The sequence below is a fragment of the Sturnira hondurensis genome, unplaced genomic scaffold (assembly GCF_014824575.4).
Source record: "Sturnira hondurensis isolate 20B ecotype Veracruz unplaced genomic scaffold, ASM1482457v3 Scaffold0008992, whole genome shotgun sequence".
In the NCBI taxonomy this organism is placed as follows: Eukaryota; Metazoa; Chordata; class Mammalia; order Chiroptera; family Phyllostomidae; genus Sturnira; species Sturnira hondurensis.
This window is the reverse complement of record NW_028081623.1, coordinates 5,578,886-5,601,576: the sequence shown is the minus strand read 5'-3', so window position 1 is coordinate 5,601,576 and position 22,691 is coordinate 5,578,886. Positions and strand designations below refer to the sequence as shown.

General features: G+C 38.2%; 1 protein-coding gene across 2 annotated transcripts in view; it reads right to left on the bottom strand.

Moving 5' to 3' along the window:
• Positions 1-22,691, bottom strand: part of VPS41 (VPS41 subunit of HOPS complex) — a 212,469-nt gene that overhangs the window by 117,514 nt on the left and 72,264 nt on the right. Inside the window, exons 5-7 of one of the 2 annotated variants that reach the window (XM_037056531.1) lie at positions 14,228-14,302; positions 6,080-6,142; positions 2,283-2,348 (exon numbers count right to left, since the gene is read on the bottom strand). In XM_037056531.1, coding sequence (XP_036912426.1) covers positions 2,283-2,348; positions 6,080-6,142; positions 14,228-14,302 — 204 coding nt within the window. The remainder of the gene's footprint in view (positions 1-2,282; positions 2,349-6,079; positions 6,143-14,227; positions 14,303-22,691) is intronic. The other variant, XM_037056532.1, reaches the window with a different exon arrangement.

The window sequence follows — 22,691 nt, the reverse complement described above, 5'->3', positions numbered from 1 at the left end:
GAACTGGAGCTCAAAACCATATCCCACACTAGGAAAATTTTTAAAACACAGTGATTTATAAATATTTAAGTTATCAATATTTTATTAAGATTATTATTAAAAAGACAGCAGACAACTTAGAATTAGATTCTCCAGCCCCAGTCAGGCCTTCAGATAACTGCGGCCCCAACCAAAATCTAGACCGAAACCTTATGAAGGATCCTGAGCCAGAACCATGCAAGGCAAGCCATGCTTTAATTTTTGAATTTTATGCTTTTGTGAGGTGATAAAAGTGTATTGTTTTAAGTCACTTAAAAACAAACAAAAAAGTGGCTCAGGATTCTTTATCCCTAGTGAGTTTTAAATTTAAAAAATGCATGACTTTAAAGTATAGCTCAACAAATTTATGCTAGATCTGACATAACATGTGCTACATGATGAGAGTTCAGTAAAAACTACTTTCACAAGAGGAATTTTAAAGCTACCCTTTCCTGAGATCAAGGAAAATAAGTTACTTTTTTTAGGAGTAAATCAACTGCACATGTAAGCTACAGAATGATTAAATCTGCAATTCCCACTGATGAATCCCACAGACACTTTTATATGAGGCTAATGAGGGTAAAGCCTAAAGATAACAGAGGCCTGACGGGTGGGAGGAAAGAAACTGGCTGGCTGTCAACCAGAAATCAGAGCTGGTGCAATTGTGGTTCAAGCTGTGAAATGGAATCAGGATCTACTGGACCTACCACTCAACCATGACAATGAACTAAAACCAGTGCTTGGAAAATTGCTGGGTAAGGTAATGACCAGTATGCTTTACTGCCTTATTGAAACAGCACACTGATTCTGCTCCCTTAAAGCAAATTGGTAATTAATACAATCTTTGAACTATTTTACAAGGACAGTACTGTGCATGTGCCAACCCAGTCATCAATATAAACCCGAAACCAAGACTCTTCAGTCTACGGAACTCTAGTAACAGTGTGGCCACCAGAGTCCTTTAGGAAGGGAAAAGCCCTTCAAAACAGATGATGCAGTGTCTAGATGAAATATGGACAAATTCAGAACTGACCAATCAATGTCTTTGTGTTTTCTCTTGCTCATCAACTCCAAACCATAACTGGCAAAGTTTTAAAACCCTCTAATCAAAACTTTCTCCTTAGCACTACCACATGCCACCCTATTCTCCCTTACCCCTAAAATTTGTCTAGACCCCAGATTGGGAAAAGAGATTTGAGTGATGCCTCCTATCTCTGATGGTCAACTCAGCAATGAAAAAAAAAACTTCTTTCCTTTTGCCAAAGCCAATGTTGTAGTTCTGGCTCCTATGTACGTTGGGCAGCTGGCCCTTGCTTGGTAACACTATCATTCTGCAAAGCAGCAGAACAAGGGAAAGGCAGGTAACTGCCATAAACCACTTGAAACCACTTGGTATCTGAGCGTCGAAGGAGCGACTCCATAGCCACGCACCGCCACAGAAACAGCCACAGACCACCCCCTTCCACTGCTCTAAACTGCATATGCAATAACATTCACAGCGCCAGCAGAGTAGTGCCATTTTGTTATAAAAAAATGGTTTTTAGCCCTGGCCGGTGTGGCTCAGTTGTTTGGGTGTCATCCTACAACCAGTAGATCTTTCTCTCTCACACGGATGTTTCCCCCTCTCTTTCTCCCTGCCTTCTCCTCTCTAAAATCAATAAGCATATCCTTGGGTAAGGATTAAAAATAGTTTTAAATATATCTCTGGTTCATAAAAATAGAAAAAAACCCAACAACCTTCTATAAGTAAAAATACTGTTTTACAGTCTACTATATCTATAAAGAAACATGCACAAAGGATTATCTTGTTCTCTTAAAATCACACTACAATAATAAAATATGCCAAGAACATATCAGTAAAAAAATAGCCAGAATTATTCTAAAACTTTAACAAGGCCTGCAAGAGATTTTCTACAAAGGGAAAAAAACACTAGTTGAACTGCTTTTCTGTTCTGTTTAAATGCTATCCCTTTGGGGGGTATCTCTATTGTCTCTTTTGGAAGAGACACTATTTCAGGCTTAGAAGGTTGTTTGAGTAACACACAACCTACCCCTTTCTGCCTTGCACTGAAGCCACTGCAAAGGAACGTTGGTGAGAAACACTGGGGGCACACCTCCCCCAGGAGATGATGGTCTTAGGGTAACATCATTATTTCTCAAAATGCCTAATGAATAGTCACACATTAAAAATATTAAGGATAAATGAAAGAGCAAACCCCACCCCTTGCCCCAAAAGATTGCACATGATGGCAAACAGTGTTTACCTTCTTCCCTCCAGTCACAAACTGCTTGCAGCTGGATTTCACAAAATGAGGATGCACAGCAATGATCTACAGGGGAACAAGGACCCGACACTAGTTTAGGAATCATGGTTAAGGCAAAGTATAAAAACTATACACTATACACTATAAACACTCTATACACTATAGGGAGCATGATCTAAAAACTACCCTATCACGGTAGAAAGTAATCTATTTGGGTAATATGAGGATGTCTGAGTTTTGCTCTTGTGTGAAAATATTTCTGCTATGAAGCCAGGTCAAAGCTAAAAGATTAGAGTGAACACTAGATCTAGTTTTGGCTGAGTCAGGACTCTGAGTAGGCACTCTCTCCATATAGAACGCAAAGTAGGCCAATCAAGATAGAAAGACGTCAGCCCTGGCTGGTGTAGCTCAGTGGATTGATCGCGGTCTGATTCCCAGTCCGGGCACATGCCTGGGTTGCAGGCCAGTTCCCAGCAGGGGACCCACGAGAGGCAACCATAAATTGATATTCCCTCCCTCTCTCCTTCCCTTCCTCTCAAAAGATAAATAAATAAAACCTTAAAAAATCTTTTAAAAAAAGATAGAAAGATGTCACAAATGCTTGCAACTGAATATAGTTCATAGAAGGATTCCAGAGAAAGAACCCAATTAGCTCTTTCCTTGTCCAGGATGCCTTTCAATGATTGAAGGCACCGAGTGGAACAGGTAGGGCAATGCACCCTCGTGGACACTTAGTGTAGCTACATCAAAGAGCTGTCTGACCCAACAGTTATGGAGCTAATCACTGAGGATCTTCTCTTTTAGCTCCAGCCTCAGTTCCTGTCCCCCTGATTCTCATTCGTTTTCCACTCAGCCAGTCTCTTCCCAACCCCTTACACAGGTTTCTCCCCAAGCTGTTCCACCCTTCATCACTTCCCAGTTCATTTGCCAGTGTCTTTCTGAAGATGCAGTAGCACCACTCAGTGCCAGACTGTCTGAGGGACCCCATTCTGTTGCTATAGGCCTGCATATATGTAATCACCAATACATTTTGGTTTTTTCCTAACTTAACATATAGACTATTTCTAGGCATTAAAAAAATCCACACAATTATACTTTCATAAGCCTTCAACTAAATACATTTAATGTTCTTATAAATTTCCATTTCCAAGAGAATAAATTCCTTGTCCTACACTGTCATTTTAGGGCTTCTGGAAGGACCCCTCATTTCTCTAAATACTGCTCCCTCCCAGGCTAGCCCTTCTTCCTTTCAACACTTTTCTAATCCGCCGGAGATACTGATGAAATCACGTATTCATTCTGTTGTTACACATTCTTCAACCCTCTCATAAGAGTATTTCTAGTGTTCTTGTAATATGTAACCCTAGGTAGCAACTATTATTCCAGACATCCCCTATTCAACTCAGTCACATTATCTTACCTTTTCTCTCCTTCACTGCTAAGAAAACAAGGCCATCAGGGTCACTGCTACTTAACTACTTCTCCTTCACCCCCACAGCTTGGCAGTCATTGGGCTCAACTCACCTCCATCGCCTGTCTCACAGGCAGAGGTTGCAGGACTCTTTCCCAAGGCTATTTATTCTCTGTCCCTGCCTGGTGGATCACGTTCCTTCCTGCTGTTCCACTAAGTATTCCCTTCCTTCTGTTCCCAATGTTCCCCTGCTACTGTTTTTTGTTTGTTTGTTTTACCATCTACCAAAACATGATCTGCAGAAATCTCTGGGGACTGACCTCTCTCTACCCATCAGATGATCTCTCTTCTTCATTACCAAATTTCTTGAAGGAAGAGTTATTCTATCATGAAATAACTATCTATCTAAAGAAGTTATTTCTATCTTCTTTATCATGAATTTACTTTGCAATATATGGTGACCCTCTTAATCCCCTGTTTCCATTCTCACCTTGTGTGATCTCCACACTGCCTTCCAACACTGCCGCCCACTAATTCCTCTTGGAAACCCTCTCCCCTTCGGCTTCCGGACACCACTCTTCTGGGTCTCCTCTCTTCCTTCTAACTGATTCTTCTTAGATCCCTTGCTGTCATTCACCACACCCCCCACACCCCCACCCCACTACCTGACTTTAATTTCATCATCTAGATTTCCAGAATTACTACATACTAGATATCTTTAAAAGTGCCTTCATTTTACTCAGCTCTGGTGATCAACTTTGTGTTTTTAGGCCCAATCTCCATCCTGAGCTCCACACTCACGTTTCCAAAGTCTCTATAATATGCTACAGCTATCTAAACTCAAATCCCAATCAATAACGTCCTCACTCAAATCACCCTTTATTTGCAAGACGGCATTCCCACACCAATGCCAAAGCATATACCTAGATTTACCCTCATCAACTTCACCCTTCATCACTCTCATCAAACCCATCACTAAGGCTTGTTAAGTCTACCTCCCAAAAGCTTTCCAAATTCATTTCTTCTACTTCATCTTGAATATGGGCATACCTCATTTCATGGCACTTCATAGGTGTTGTGCTTTTCAGAGACTGAAGTCAAGACCCTTCACTAGCAAAAAGATTATGACTTGCTTTATTGCCAAACTTGCATTATTTCCGTGGTCTAGAACCAAACCCTCAATATCTCTGAGGTATGCCTATATTCACTATTGCTCTTAATTTTTTTTATGTGTTGGTTTTAGGGGTATGGGGGAGAGAGAGAGGGAGAGACAGAGAAACAGTAAACAACAGTTTTGTTGTTTTACTTATTTATGCATTCATTAGTTGCTTCTTGTACGTGCCCTGACCAGAGTTCAAACCCACAACCATGGCATAGCAGGACAATGCTCTAACCACTGAGATACCCATCTGGGCCTCACTGTTGCTCTTTTGACTGATATCCTGTAATGCCCTTGCCTACAGTACTGCATTAGCCTTCTAAATTGTCTCTTGTCCTCATTAAATCAGTCACTTTCCTCCTTAAATCACCCTTTATTGTGACAGATTTGACTTTCTGAACATCAAATTTGACTATCTGACCCTATCTCCCCTTTACCTGTCAATCCATAAATGTTAGAATAAACAGGTGAAAACAATAAATGACCTCTTCCTTTCCCAACTGCAATCACTTTAACTAATGAAACTGTTATCTAAAACTGGTTTTCCTGCCAGTTGTGGCTATCAGCCCCCCAATCTATACTACATACAGTTGCCGCATTAATTTTCCTTAAGCTTAGCTTAGTTTATGTCACTTCTTTTCTCTTAAACATTCAGTAATTTCTCCTTATTTATCAGATGGAGTCCAAATACCTTAGCCTAAATATGTAGCCCATCTGCCTATATAACAAGTCAGTATTTTATGCCCCATCTAAACTAGACTATTTACCACATCCTGAACACAATTTGAACTTTCTAGCATCTCCATTTCTATTATATTGTTTTTCCACATGGAAAGCCACCTTCTCCATCTGCCCTGTCCATTTACTAAAACCCAGTCAAACGTCACTCCATCTAAAGCCATCACTAACACAGACAGCTAAAAGAAACTGCTCTCAGCTTTGGGCTCCTTAACATTGTTTTACCAGCTTGAGTCATTAGTCACAGATGTTGTGTGTACGCGTACCACTGTACCCACTACAAGAATATTCTTGAGGATAAGCTGAGATCACAACCACATAACATACATCCTGTGCTCCCTTAAAGCATCAAATGGTATCTAGTACATCGTGTTTAATAAATGCTTACTGACAAAATTAATGGAAAATTGGTAGTACTCAAAGTATTAAAATCCTTATGGCTTTTGCTGAAAATACCCTTGGAAAAATTAAAACTTACTGAATACCTACTTTAATGGGACAGTCAAAAGTCTCATGAAATTCTTCTCCAGAATAGAGTCCAAACACTTGCACCTGAAAAGGAAATAGATCCTGTCATTTCACCATGAGAGCAATAAAGAAGGCTGCTGAATCTGTGAGAACACACACTTTCAAAAAAAATAAAGTAAAACATTTAATAATCCAGGGCTCTTGTGATCTTCATCACACATCCAATGGAAACAATTCTCACAGGGTGAGAGAACTCCACTGCAATTAGGCTTTTTAAAGCATCTCATGGTTAGAAATCCCTTTACTCGCTACACATTTTTTTAAAAAATTAAATGATGCCAACTTTTAAAATAAAACTTATACTAATGGTTTAATTTTTAAATTAAACTTAATGAAGGGTTATTAGTACCCTTTTATGAGCTTCCCATAAGATACCCTAAAAGAATTATTTTCCTTCCCTTAAAGGAAAAAGGAGCTTCATTTTTGAGTCATATAAAGATTAGGCGAACTGCACTTCATTTACAATCTTATTCTGAATATATGAAGAGTGTACAAATACACGATTTAAGTTTCTACTTATCAGTGCCTTACTTAAAGTTGTTCCAGGCTACTTTACTCATACTTACCTATTTTCTGAGTTGTTTACTTAAAAAATAAATAACACATATTGTAAGGGGTACAAATGATAAATTTACAGCTTCACAAACTTTATGACATGAACACACCCCTGCAACTACCATCCAGACCAAGAAAGAGAACCCAAGAAGTTCCTCTGTGTCTCTTCCCAGACACAAACTAATTGCTACTCTGAAATTGATCACCATACATAAGATGTGGCAGTGCTAAAATTTTATATAAATAAAACCATAAGCTATTTTACCGGCTTCTTTTGCTCAACATTTTCTTTGTGAGATTTACCCACACTGTTGTATATAGCAGTATTTTTTACTGCTGTGTAGTATTTCAATATAAGGAATTTATGTATCATCCACCTTCCATCGATCACCTGGGTTGTTTCCAGTTCTGGGCTATTATGGTATTGAAACAATAAACATTCTTCACAAATCATTTGGTGCATTTATGTACATAGTTATATAATTAGGAATGAAACTGTTGAGTCAGAAGTTATGCATCTGTTTACATTTAACAGATAGCCAAACTATTTTACAAAGTGATTTTGATCAATGTGACTTTGATCAATGTAAACTCTCACTAGTAGAGCCTAAGAATTCTAGAAGCGCTCAAACACTTGGAACTATTAGGGCCACTCAGAACTATTTCACAACAACACTTGAGACATGCTTACTGTTCTTTCTAGTCTCTAGAAAAGTGGTATTATTCCTTCTTTAAATTCTGTAAGAATTCACTAGCGATGACATCTGAATCTAATGGCTTCTTTGTGAAAAGCATTTAATTACAAATTCAACTTCTTAAACAGATATAAAACTATTCTAACTTTTGATTTATTTTGTTTTAATTTTGGTAAAATGTGAGTGATTTGTTGTTGAAAGTTCAAAGAGGAAAATTTACTCGTTATAATTATTAGAGATAAATCTACTCACTAAAAGCTAAAATCTATAGGACTAACCATTCATTTTGTGACTACTGATTTTGACCCTGTGCTAAATGCATTATTTGGGTTCTAAGAACAGCACTTGGTACAATGTAACAGAAGGAATCTGATTTACCCTGAAGTAGTCTTTTAGAATGTATTCTTTTTTTTAAAGATTTTTATTTATTTATTTTTAGAGAGAAGGGAAGAGAGGGAGAGAGGGAGAGAAAAACATCCATGTGTGGTTGCCTCTTGCATGCCCCCTACTGGGGACCTGGCCTGCAACCCAGGCATGTGTCCTGACTGGGAATTGAACCAGTGACCCTCTGGTGCTCAATCCACTGAGCCACACCAGCCAGGACAGAATGTATTCTTTTTTTTATACTCTATTTATTTATTGTTAGAGAAAGGGGAAGGGAAGGAAAAAGTAGGAAAGAAACATCAAGTGTGTGGTTGCCTCTTACATATCCCCTACTGGGGACTTGGCCTGCAACCCAGGCATGTGCCCTGACTGGGAATCGAACCAGCAACCCTTTGCTTCACAGGCCTGTGCTCAATCCACTGAGCTATAACAGCCAAGGCCAGAATGTATTCTTAACATAACAATACATGTATGATCACCACCACCTTCTCATTGTTTAGAAGGTATCAAATCACTACTTTTATACAAATGTATACGCAGAAGAGACAATAGACTTCTTATGTAAAATGGTGACTAAGAAGTAGGAAAGAAAAGCATTACATTCAGAGTTTTACTTTACACAAGTGAAGTGTATCCTGATCAATCCCCCCAAATCCAAAGAAATTGGGTAAAAGTAAGGGTGGTACTATATTATCTGAAACATAATAGAGTAAATCAAAAAGTAGTCAACTTACTGAAGTTAGTTACCTCAGTTGAATCTCAGGTCGAACTAAGAAGTTTAAATTCTTCCAACACAAGCTATTTCCCTTTTGTACAACAATGTGACATGTTCCTGTGTCCAATCTTGTATTACTACCACTAACATATCTCTAAATGCTTCCACATGCTTTTCAGAATCTCAGGCAGGTTCTGAAATCTGCCTGCACTGCAGTGACGAAGGGCTAGACTCCAACCTAGACAAATTAAACTTTTTGGTGGGCGGGGCAGGGTCAGGGAAACTGTATTTTTAGAGGTCTGTGACAGACAGGATATAGTCAGCACTGAAAATCCCTACCTCCTTTGGTCCTGATAGCAAAACCATTAGGTATGAGAGCAAACACCATTACGCCTATTCAACAGATGATTCTGCAGAAAAATAAATGACTTGTCTAAGGTCATCAAAAGCAAGAAAAATGTTTCAAGTCCTATTTTTCTATATACTATCATGTGAGATAGTCTAAAATTTGCAAATAAGAAATTTACCTTTCTATATAAAGTATAAAAGTAAAACAGGAAAAAATCAAAAATAGCAAATGTTTGCAAAACTGAAGATGAATATTAGACTTTGAATTATGCAACTCTGTCACAGAGGTTAAAAAATGAAGCAGATTATTAATTCAAAAGGATAAACTTCCTTCTGTCTACAGTAAGGAAAAAGTGATGTTAAGAATAGAAGTAAAAAAAAGAATAGAAGTTAAGTGATGTTCATTGCAAAGAAAAGTATTTGCGATGTAAACAAATAATGTATAAGTCTGTTGAAAAAGACTGAGGTATCAGTAAATGAGAAGATAATTATTAGGATGGTGACTCTAATGGTAAAAATTAAATTATAAATTGCCAGGGCTAAACATCCCTGTAAAAATTATGAACCCATACTGAAGAAAAAAGAGCAAATCAAAGAATCTCTTAGCAAATAGGCTGACAGTCATCACTACTCTTGAGAACTAGTCATAAGCAAAAGTTCTGTCACACCCAGAGCAGGACTTGAGGAGTGTTTCCCGAAGGTGGCAAAGCTCGAACTCTTAGGTCAGTCTCTATTACCCTGTTTAACTAAGTAACATTTTCCTCAACTGTCCTTATCTTTTCCTTCAGGTAAAAAACAAAACAAAACAATATAACTTCACAAGATCTCAGAAACTTTATCAGTAGAAGAGGGTGATTTGTAAAACCTTTGATGTTTCAGGTTATTTCACTTATGAGACAGCCCAAACTAGCTGGTCTTAAAATCCAAAATAATTTTCATTCATTTCCTCACTCCCCTTCTTATTTACTTGGTCATTTTTTTCAGTGAATATCCTACTCATCTGTGAAAAGACTCCATTGAATGACAGCCTAGAGAGTTTTTAGGAAGACTTCACCTAACAAGCACATAAAGGTTAAAATAGAGAGGATTCTTTTGGAAGTGGTATCCCCTATAGCAACCCTAAAAACCTCTTCCAATTTGTCACCAAAATACCTAATGAATGAAAATGGAAAATTCAGAAAAACTGACTTTATAGTCACACTACTGCAAAGTCCTACAGGATTTCTCATTGAACTACAAAACCATAGAGACATATGGTAAGGACCAAAGAAGGTATGTGATACATGTTTTACCACCTGAAATAAAGAAGAGCTACCCTCATGAAACAATAAGGAAGGTATGTATCCTTCTGGATGTTAGCATATTTTTCTATGTATTTGCTAACCAGAGAATTGGGTGACAGGCCATCTGATGTAGAGTGACTGAGTGAGGTGGTGAGAGGGCCAGACAACCCTGCCAACTGGTACTTCCCTTGTAACAGAATCTCAAACCCCAGCTTCCCAATAACAACATGTCAACATTTCAAACAGGGATGACCGTGCAAACTGTCATTATATTGACGGAGGTAGTTGAAGGAGGGTACCGGGGGGAAATTGCTGGTTTTCGTATTTTCTACCCCTGTAGTGTTAGAGAGCAGGGAGAGATGACAAGAGAAGCTGCCATTTCACTCTGGGGCAGCTGCCTTAACTGATTACCTTTGGTGAGAGGAAACTGAGCTCATTAACAGAGCCCATGTGGAGCTAAGAAGTGATTCTACAACACCCAAAATGATAACATGCATGGCCAAGAGCAGTCAGACATCAATCTCTCTGCTAACAAAGGTTTAGAAACAGCTCTTCTTGCTCTGAAATGAATAAACAAGCAACACACACACACGGGCTATGAAAAGAATACCGCAGAACAAAATTCTAACTACTTTGAGGGAGAAAAACCATGCTTCTAAAAATGTTTTAATAGTAACCAGAAAAGAAAGAAAAAGTAGAACACTCTTTGGTGACTTGAATAAGAAAAGACCTCCATGAATCTGGCACAGAAACACAGAATGATGCCATGGATGGTGATGATAATGAAAGGAATATAATAATTACTGTGTGTTTCTTCTGCTCTAGGTACTTTCCCAATTTACATATATTAATTCATTTATTCCTCCTGATAATCAATGAGGTAGATACTATTATTATCTTCATTTTATAGAGCTGGAAATAGATTAAGGCACAGAGAGATATGAATAACTTTGTTGGCATCACACAGCTAAAACCAGGGGTAGGTAATTTCACTCAAACAGTAGACCAAACTGCCTGACCCTCTAGGATATATAAGAAGTTGTAATAAAAAATTAAATATCGATCAGGCTGATATGAAAATAGAGCTAGGAGAGAAAGATTTGGGGAATATTAAAAATGAAAAATGGAATAAAATTCTACTCCAGAAAGTAAAGTTGACCCTGGAAGTAAAGCAAATCAGCAAAGGGAACAAACAAGTAGAAGAACTCTCCCTGACTACAAAGAAATGAGAGGATAAAAATAATGAGAAAGCAAAGCACATATGTAGTGAGGGGCGGGGGTTATGCTATACAATATGACCAATTTTCCTACAACTTATATATTTTAGGAAAGAAAGGAAGGATGAATAGTGCTGATTCATTCACCTTCTTACCCTGAAAGGTTTAGGTACAATAATGTAGGCAGAAAAGAGGCCAGAATGCAATGGGTTAAGAAATGAATGGTTAGCAATAAAAACGGTTAATCTAGGCTGAGAGCTCACAATACACGGGGCACCTTAAGACATTCCCAGGCAGGACTCCCACTGTGCTCACTGCCCAGCTGAGGAAGTGGAGGTACTAGGAGGGCAAACATTACGCCCACCATGGTTCGGGGGAGTGGTTCCGCCACACGGGCAGGTAGAATACAGAGTTCTGCTCTTAGCCTCTGCATGACACTGCCTCTGGCATAAGCGTTATTGAGTTTTTTTGAAGAAATGAAAACAAATGGAACTGAAGCAATAATCAAAATCAGAAGTAAAGTAAACTTTCCTGAAACGAAGACAATACTTCAGAATATGGATCAAAGGAACTTACTGTGTTCCAGACAAAATTAATGAAAGCAGCCCCAAACAAGACATAGTTCAGCAAAATGCATTACAAGAGACATTTGTTGTTGCTACTGTTATTAGTCTGAGCTCCAAGACAGGACAAGAAAAAAATTAAAAAGGTTTTCTGAAAGAACAAAAGTAGATAGGCCTCAGTTAAATCTACAAAAATGAAGGTCAGACAAAAGGGAAAAACATGTCCAAAATTTTGAAAGAAAAATTATTCAACACAGAACTCTATGCTAAATTGATTCTAGTATATGTATTAAGGTAACATTTATATATGTAAGAAATTAAATAATAAATCTTGTATGTACATATCAGAAAGTTAACTAAAAATGTATGCCAGTAAACTGAAACCATACATGCACAATATATATATGTGAATGTATCTCAAAATTTAGAATTCAAGCACAGCAAAGACCTGGAATAAAGATCGAATGAATACCAGCTGAATAAACAGAGTAAATTTTAAACAATTGTTAGAATTATGACTTTAAAACTGAATATAATTATCAAAGGTTATCTTTGAAACAGAACACAGATGATTATCTAGGAGTCTTAATACACTAAAGAAAGAAAAAACAGTCCTTTTAAGATGCATTCACCTAGATATTTACAGTCTATGTAATGACCTCTGTCATCACTAACCACTTTACCAGGTCACTCTATGCTAGCTACTCAATTTTCACAATACCAGCTAACCCATGGTAAAGGCAAGCTTACATAAAAATATGCCCTGAAATACTTATTTGCAATTCCACCTTTACTAATTAAATATATAAGAAAACCATTTTTAAAAGGTATCATGGGTCTACACAAAAATACAGCAGTTATAAATTTGACTAAAATTGAAAAACAGAAGTGTTTGTCAAGTGTACCCCACAAGACATCTGAGGGTCATCTCATTATTCACCAGAAGTAGTTAAAATATCCACTCTGCCACATCAAATAATAATTCTTCAACATTTAAAGCTTTGAAGATTTCTAGATGAACTATCATAGTAAAAAATTGTTTTTCAATTCGAAAAATGAATATTTTCTTTAAATAAATTAGTTTAATTGAATTGGTAACAGCCAGAAGGAATTCCTCGTAGTTAAGAAAATAAAGATCTTTCTTACAAGTATATAAATATAAGAACGTTTCAATGGTTTGGATGATTCTCCTCAATTTCTGCACATACCAACTCCTCCCACAATCTCTTTGACAGTCCGGTTCATTGCAGAATTTCAGAAGGTGCTGTAAAATCTGACAGTGCTTTCTGAAAAGCACAAGTGTTCTAATTACTATTTCAAAAGGCTCTTTAAGAAACATTAGGCATAGATATGTAAAATGCATTCCTACACGTCAAGAAGGCTTCATTTTTCTTTTGTTAACAGATTAAATGGGTATAAATCTTTTATACTGAGGACATTTTTAATTTACTCATTCTAATGGCACATTAAATTTAGATCACATAAAAATACAAAATTTGATTAGAAAATCTGCTATCCTCAGTCAGGATCAGGTAAAGTTCTGTAATGATTCTTAATGCATTCTCTTCTTAAACTGTTATTTTAGAAAAGTATCTTAAATGCACTGTGCATGAGAATTTTATCATTGCAAACCAACATTAGAAAAGACTTCCATCGACTGAAAAACAAAAAAGACATTCTTATAAGTGGAAAATCAATCACCACAACCACTAAATGTCACAGCCCAACATCAGCAAGAAGCACTGATAATTGTTACTTATATACTGCACAAATGATGTATGTCCTCGATCGAGGAAGTGGGTGCCAGGTTTTTAGAAAACTGTACATATATTGATTTTACATTTATTTAATGTGACTATTGTAAGACACTTTATTCTTCTGATAAACTATGATTGCTTATCAAAAGATTCTATAGTTCATGAGAAACATTCATAACTTGTGTGAAAATGAAAACCACCAGCCCACAGAAATCATGCCCACAAAATCCAATTTTGTGGATTTATGGCAGAAAGGCATTAAACTACTGGAACTGCAGACTAGTCACTGAAGTCTAAGTGGCACAGCAGTAATGATTAAGGTGACACGTCCCCCTGCCACAGCTGTTAATCAGCTTAATACTAGTTCTATTATTGACATTCTTGTAATTACTTTTCCTAAGGCACATTTGTGAAAAAATATTTTATTTTAATTATGAGCAATCAGAAGCAAGTCTATACCCAAAAAGAATAACCGAGTTTCTCCTAATACAGGTATACAAGAAGCAGAGTACTTTTCCAAGCACCTGGACTTGGGTAACAGCCCAGTCCTCAGTGCAAGAATGCTTTTAAGGTGACCACATCAGCACCATACCTTGCCATCCTCCGAACACACGCCCATGTGTTCTCCACTTTCATCCAGGCTAATCTGATTTACCTTCACGGGACTCTATAAAAAAAAACACATATGCACACACATAAAACTTTAGGAAAATACATATTGATAATCAAATGTTATTTTTCTCACATGTTATAGGCTTTTTTTTTAATGCAAAGGTGGTTTTCTTTTCTTTTCTTTTAAAGATTTTATTTATTTATTTATCTTTAGAGGGGAAGGAGAGAGGGAGAGAAACATCAATGTATGGTTGCCTTTTGTGCGTCCCCTGCTGGGAGTTGGCCTGCAGGGAACTGGACTACAACCCAGGCATGTGCCCTGACTGGGAATTGAACCGAAATCCCCTGGTTCGCAGGCCCGAGCTCAATCCACTGAGCTACACCAGCCAGGGCTTAGGCTTTTAATTTAAGTTTTTTAAAGATTTTATTTATTTTTAGAGAGAGGGGAATGGAAAGGGAAAGAGAGGGTGAGAAACATCAAGTGTGGTTGCCTCTTGCCTGCCCCAAACTGGGGACCTGGCCCGCAACCCAGGCATGTGTCCCGACTGGGAATGAAACAGGGGACCCTTTGGTTCCAGGCCTGTGCTCAATCCACTGAGCTACACCAGCCAGAGCTGTTATATGCCTTTTTATTTGTTTTGTTCTATTCACACTACACTCCTAAAATTCTTTCCTAATCAAATCCATTAAAAGAATGAACAAAAGCCAAAACATAAATCATGATGTAAGAAAAATTTTTAGTTGTTTTACTTTGGTTCACCAGACAATCTATTTGTCCTTCTCTTATAAATTACTAAATCAACTTTTATTTATACTTTATGCTTAGTACTTTCTTGGGGAAATCCAGAAAGTACTAACTAACTAACTATGTTAACTAACTACGTATTAACTAACTGTTATCCCCATCCTTTTGAGTAATCTCAAATTTAAAAATCTATGAAGATACACATTAGGCTTTCTACTTCATCTGTATTTCCCAAATATAATATAAATACACAACTGTATATTAAGTATTTTTCACTGCTTTCCAGTTCTCTACATAGCTGCTTATTTACTAAAATATTCAAGCAAGTGGATATTCTAATAGAAGTAAAAAATAAATCAGTAAATACTGAGGATAAAAAAATGACAAGCTCTTCTTTTTTTTTTTTACTTCTTAAATAATGGCAACTCCCCACTATTTTATACAAAACACAAGAACAAAGTAACCCCCAAAAGTAAGCCTTCATTGGTTACAACATGAGCTTGCAAATTAGATTTTTAAAATATCTAACCTTAGCCCTGGCCAGTGTGGCTCAGTTGGTTAAGAGCTCCATCCCATAAACCAAAAGTTTGCTAGTTCAATTCCCAGTCAAGGTACATGCTTGGGTTGCAGGTTCGGACCCCAGTAAGGGTGTGTATGAGAGGTAACCAATCGATGTTTCTCTCCCTATCTCTTTCCCTCCATTCCCCTCTCTAAAATCAATAAGCATGTCCTCAGGTAAGGATTAATGTACATATAAACATTAGCCCTGGTCAGAGTGGCCAGTGTGGCTCAGTTGGTTGGGGCATCATCACATGCACCTGAAGTCTGTGGGTTCAATCCTTGGTCAAGGCACATACCTAGGCTGAGGGTTCAACTGGTAGGGGTGCTTGCGGGAGGCTGCTGAATGATGTTTCTCTTTCACATCAATGTTTCTCTCCCACCCCTTTCTAAAATAAAAAAATACATTCCTGTGTAAGGATTAAAAAAAAAGTTCCCAGAATGTTATAAGAGGAAAGGCCTTGAAAACAGATATTTGATCCACTTTACAGGAGAGTAACTGAAGACCATGGATAAGAATCACAACAGAAAAATGACAGAGCCAAGGCCCCAACCTTGAGAGCAATGAAGAGGTGTCCTTGCAAGAGAACCCTGTGATGGCAGTGAGGTAACACAGAAGCTGAAAAAGGAAAGCACCAAGAACCAGCGTGTTTGCACTTCTGAGAAGTGTGGATGCTCAAAGCTTCTACAGCCTTCTTTGGATAAATGCTTTCCACAATAAATATCTTCTATTAGCAGTTTCCTCATCCTGGTCTTCTGTTCACCAAATGACATTTTAACACTCATGTTATTCTTGGCATATATAAACCTAACATACCTCTAATCTACCTCAAGCTATAACTTAATATGTGTGTTAAACCCTATCAATGTCAAGAATTCCTGTACTGTTCAATAGAGTACTAACCACATATGACTATAATTTAAATTAGTTAAAATTAAACATAATTAAGAATGTATTTCCTCAGTTGCACTAACACATGGCAAATGCTCCACAGACACATGTGACTAGAGCTATCATATTAGAAACCAGTTATCACAGAAGGTTTTCATCACTGCAGAAAGTTCTATTACACGGGACAGTTCCGGGCCTATGAAACTCAGTCCAATGGAGAATGCAAATCCTTCACAAGCCCTTCTTCACTACAACATACATTCAAAAGTACATTTTGTTCTCAGGTATACTTCACAATTTACAAAATTTGTTCTTGGACTTGCACTTTTAAAAAGCTCATGCCTTAAGAAAAAGAAGATTAAAAATACGAACAGTAAAATGACAAGAAACTCATGACTATCAACAACTGAACCTAAAAAACAAAAACAAAAATGAATTAAGCAAATAACTAGAAGAGGAACGGAATCACAGAAATAGAGATCACATGGAAGTTATCAGTGGGGAAGAGCAGAAAGAGGAGGTGAATGGGGGAAAAGGTACAGGGAATAAGAAGTATAAATTGTAGGTACCGAATAGACAGGGGCAGGTTGAGAACAGAATGGGAAATGGAGAAGCCAAAGAACTTACATGTATGATCCACGGACAGGAACTAAGGTCGGGGAATGATGATGGGGTGGGGTACAGAGGGGAGGGAAAAAAGTAAGAGAAAAAAATGGGACAACTGTAATAGCATAATCAATAAAATATATTAAAAATTAAAAAATAAAAATAAAAAGGTCATGCCCTGAACTAATATCCTATGAATCACAATGTATCATTTCCAAATCCCTGACAGACACATTATCTAATCCTTACAAACTTGGGGGAAAGATGGTTCACAACAAGGAAAATAAGGCCTCAAGAGAGTTACGTGAGCTGTCTAGAACCACAGTAACTAATGCTCAGGACCTAGGCCAACCAGTGGTACTCTACATACAAATAAACCAAACTTTTCATTGCAATGTGTTTCTTTCTGAGTAGAAACCTTTTGTGCCAACACATATGCCATACTGGGGTGAGGGGTAGAATTCTACCTACAAGGTGTTAGAATCCACTTTCCCTAACATTTGTTAGCCACAGAAGTTATTTTTTAACACTTTTTTAATCCCAAAGATCAATATTCATTGATTTATTCCCCTGGCTATTAATAAACTTAAATATTTTTCTTAAGTCTTTTGGCCAATTAACTTGAACTTATGCAAATGGCTTGTTCACATTTCTTATCCATTTTTCTATTTCCCTTTTTAATTTTTAGGATATGAGGTCTATGCACAATTCCTCAAACAGGCATTGTATATGGAGTCCACTATGTTTTTTGTAAGACAGTTATTGCTTTACTTCTAATATTTAAGTCTTTAATACTTACAAGATTCATTTCTATTTTCTTCCAATGGATATCCAGTTGGGCTAGCTCCATTTATTAAATAATCCATCCTTCTCATTCTAAAAAGTACTATGTTTATTATATTATAAATGTTTATATACACTGAAATAACCATCTGTGTTTTCAATTCTGGTCTCTTTGTCCACTGCTATTTCATTTTTTTTTAGTACTTACTATGTTCTAGATATATTCTTTTTTACGTATATTTTATTAATTATACTATTACAATGATCCCAATTTTCTTCTCCCCTTTATTCTTCCCCCTACACCTTCACTCCCACCAGCATCCCCCCACCTTAGTTCATGTGCATGGATCATGCATGTAAGTTCTTTGGTGTCTCCATACCCTATACTATTTTTAACCTCCCCTGTCTATTTTGTACCTACCATTTATGCTTCTTACTCCCTGTGCCTTTTCCCCCAATCCGCCCCCACCTCCTCACTGATAACCCTACATGTGACCTCCATTTCTATGATTCTGTTCCTGTTCTGGCTGTTTACTTAGTTTGTTTTTGTTTTTTAGGTTCAGCTGTTGATAGTTGAGTTTATTGTCATTTTACTATTCAGAGTTTTGATCAACTTCCTTTTCTTAGATAAGCCCCTTTAACATTTCATATAATAAGGGCTTGGATATGATGAACTCCTTTAACTTTACCTTATTTGGGAAGCACTACACCTGCCCTCCATTCTAAATGATTACTTTGCTGGATAGAGCAATCTTGGATGTAGGTCCTTGCCTTTCAGGACTTCTAATACTTCTTTCCAGCTCCTTCTTGCCTGCTAGGTCTCTTTTGAGACATCAGCTGAGAGTCTTATAGGAACTCCTTTGTAGGTAACTGTCTCCTTTTCTCTTGCTGCTTTTAAGACTCCTTATCTTTAATCTTGGCTGATGTAATTATAATGTGCCTTGGTGTGTGCTTCCTTGGGTCCAGCTCATTTGGGACTTCCTGGGTTTCCTAGACTTCTGGATGTCTATTTCCTTTGCCAGAATGGGGAAGTTCTTCTGTATTATTTTTCCAAATAACTTGTCATATTACTTGCTGTTGCTCTTCTCCTTCTGGCACTCCTGTAACTTGGATGTTGAAACATTTAAAGTTGTCCCGAAAGTTGCTAAGCCTCTCCTCATTTTTTTGAATTCTTGTTTCTTCATTCTGTTACAGTTGAATGTTTATTTCTTCCTTTTGATCCAAATTATTGATTTGAGTCTCTGTTTCCTTCTCATCACTGTTGGTTCTCTGTACTTTTATTTCACTTTTCATAGCTTTCACTTCTTCCTCTATTTTGCTACCGTACTCAGCCATTTCTGTGAGCATCCTGATTACCAGTATTTTGAACTGTGCATCTGATAGTTTAGCTATCTCTTCATCACTTAGCTCTTTTTTTCTGGAGCTTTGATCTGTTCTTTCATTTGGGCCATAATTCTTTATCTCAGTGTACCTGTTATGTTATACGGGACAGAGCCATTGGTATTTGCCAGGACGGGGCAACCAACTTCACAGTGTTGTGGTGCCATATGTGGGGGAGGGGCCTGAGAGGGAACAATACTGCTTGTGCAGCTCTCGGCCAGCTTTCAGTGACTTCCTCCACTACCCACACGCAAATTGGGCCCTTCAGGTGCTGATTCCTGGGTAGGTTGCTTTGTGTACATTCTAGGACCCTGTGGGTCTCTCCAGTGGACCTCTCTCCTGTGAGGCTGGAAGTTTCTTCTGCCACCACAACCACCAGTCCTTCCTGCCTGGCCTGGCTGGAGCTGTTGCCTTGCCATGTGTCCTCTCTGCTCCAGCTGCCCATCTCCACCCCTCCTACTGGTCTGGATGAATGTTTCTTCTCACTCCTTGGTTGTCGGACTTCCACACAGTTTGATTTTCTGGCAGTTCTGGTTGTTTTTTCTCTTTAAATTTGGTGTTGTCTTTCTTTTGGTTGTGCAAGGAGGCAAAGCGTATCCACCTACTCCTCCATCTTGGCCAGACTGCCCACCACTATATCAATTCCACATTGATCTAATTATATAAGATGTACATAGTATATTCTGATATTTGGTAGTGGTAAGACCCAGTCATAATTCCTCATACTTTCCTTGGCTTTTTAAAGGAATTTTAATTCCTCCATGTAAATTTTAAGATGAAATTCCCCCCATGTTACTAAATGTAATGGTCATTATTCAATCCTAACTTACTTTTCCTAATAGGAGCATGTAAAATTGCCAAAAACTCTCTCCTCTTTGTTGCCAGATTACCATCTTTATTTTTCTATTGAATTTCTGGTCGTTCCTTCTCAGTCTCATTGGGTAGACACTCCTGATCTCCTGAACTTTGTATTTCATGGTTAGGTTCTTCCACCTCTTCTCTTTTACATCTACACTGGCTCTCTTGGTATTCCCTTTCAGGTCATAAAATGGCTCCTAAATTTCTGTCTCCAGACTGGTCCTCTCCTTATTTCACACCAATGTACATAACTGCTTATTTTACATATGTACTTGGATGCCTAATAGACATCTCAATTAAAACATATCCAAAATTAAGATCCTCATATTACCTCATAAAAAAAGCCCTTCTTGATGTCAAGCCTATCTCAGTTAAGGCCTAATACATTCTTCTTGTTGCTCAGGGCAAAAAACCTCGGAGCCATTCTGACTCCAGATTTTTTTTCACACTCTATATATATCTGTCAACAATTCCTATCTCTTCAAACAAAATTTATCCAGACTTTGACTACTTTTCCTGACCTCTATAGCCACCATCAATCTTCTCAGAATTATCCTAGTGATCTCCTAATTAGTGGACCCACTTTGCCCTAATTTCCCAGAAGTCATCTATTCTCAACAAACCAACAGTGTGATGTTGTTAACAAATTGATCAGATGATGTCATTCCTTTCCTTAAAATCCTCTAATTGCCTGCAATCTCACTATAAAACCCAAAGTTTTTACTATAACCTGATAGTCCTAATTGATCTCATGACAACCCTCCGTGCAACTTCTGACCTCATCCACTCTCTGCCTCATTCTGTCTCCTCCAGCCATGATGCCCTTCTTGCCCTTTTATTGCCATAGAGTCTTTGCCTTCATTTGATAGAGTCTGGGATGCTCTTCTCCCAGGTCTCTCTGGTCGCCTTCCTCTCAGTAACACTGTGTGGCCATATGATCTACAACTTCAACATTTCACCCAAAAATATCAAAACTCCTTCACTGCTTTACTTTTTTTCTTAGTATTTACAACTATCTTATTTATTTTTATACTTTACTAACTTACCTCACTAAATTATTATTTACTACTTATGTAATTTACTTGTTTACTGTTAAACTCACTAAGTACAATATGAACTTCAGGAAAAACAGTTCAAAGAATAAAAAATTCCAATCATACACAAATTCTTCCAGAAAACAGATGAAAAAGGAAATGCTCCCAACCCTACCATAACAAAACTCAACAAAGTCGTTACAAGAAAAAAAAGTATGAGTAAATCTTGCTTGTGAACAGAATCATAAAAATCCTAAAGAAATTATTAATGAAGTCAGCATATATAGAAAAGTCAAGTTTATGCCAGAAATACAAGGCTGATATAACATAAGGAAATAAATCAATATATTACAGTTTTCTGCATTAATAAAAGAAATGAGAAATATTGAAAGATCATTTCAATAGATGCAAAAAGTGTTGATGAGACCTAACACCCATTCATGGTAAAAACTCTTAGCACGCTAGGAGAAAAACTGCTCAATCTCACTTAATAGTGAAATGTTGAGAGACAATGTTGAGATGGCGGCGAGGTAGGAGGGAGAGGATTCCACTTCCCCCTACACACAGGAGAAAAACCCGGCCGATCTACAGAGGAACAGAGCAAACAGCCAACAGTATCCCAGCATACATGAAGATACAAGACCCAAAACTGTAGAGGACATTGAAAAACCACATGGTAAGGGGAGTGCTACAGGACAATAAGGTCCCTGGGACCAGCACAAGGACCAGGGCAGTTGCAGCCCCAGGCCCGGCTCCCACCGGGTCTGCCACAGAGTTCTTTGGAGAGAGCAGGGTCTATGGCTCCCCCAGCTGCCAAACAAGGTTTGAACAGTACCTGGAGAGACCTGGTTGCCTGAAGTCACAGAGGGGAATGAAGACTAAGTGGCAAACACACAGGGGCTGTGAACACCCAGAGTCTGTGGACACTGGCTGGGGAGAGTAGAGAGTTGGGCTGTGATGGGCTCTGACCCCAATAGCACCTGGTCTGGTAGGAGAATTGGCTGTGTAAGAGGCCAGGTCTGTAGGGAGTAGCAGGCTTGAGCAGGAAGAATTTCTGAAAAAGTGAAAAAAGATACAACATTTGGGTAATTCTCCTGCTCCAGCCCCCTCCCCACCCAGGTGGGTACCACTCCCGAGGTGGCACGGAAAGCCCTGTGCACCCCCATAGCCCTGGGAAGGGTGCGCACCCAAACCGGAGGGACCTGAGGCAGACTGGCCCAGGGTGCATGCCCACACCCTGGGGACAGTATGCTCTGCAGAAGGCCCCAAGACCACAACTCTAGCCCCACGAAGAGTGCACTCTGAGGAAGGCCTAGACCCCACACCCAGGGGAGAGGAACTGGAGGGACAGCCTGGCTCTAGGGAGTGTACACCAGAACTGTTGAATCTGAGGGACCAAAGGTTGCTGGATAGCTAGGCTGGAGGCTGATGGACTGTGGATCAGAGAGGGAGAAAATCAAAATCAAAACCAAAACCTTCAGCCTGCTGCAGCTAGGAAGACCAGCAAGCAAAACAAGCCTGCCCAGATTGAACTCAGCAACAGGCTTTCTTTGTTTTAAGTAATTCTTTATTTCTTTTAATTTTTTAT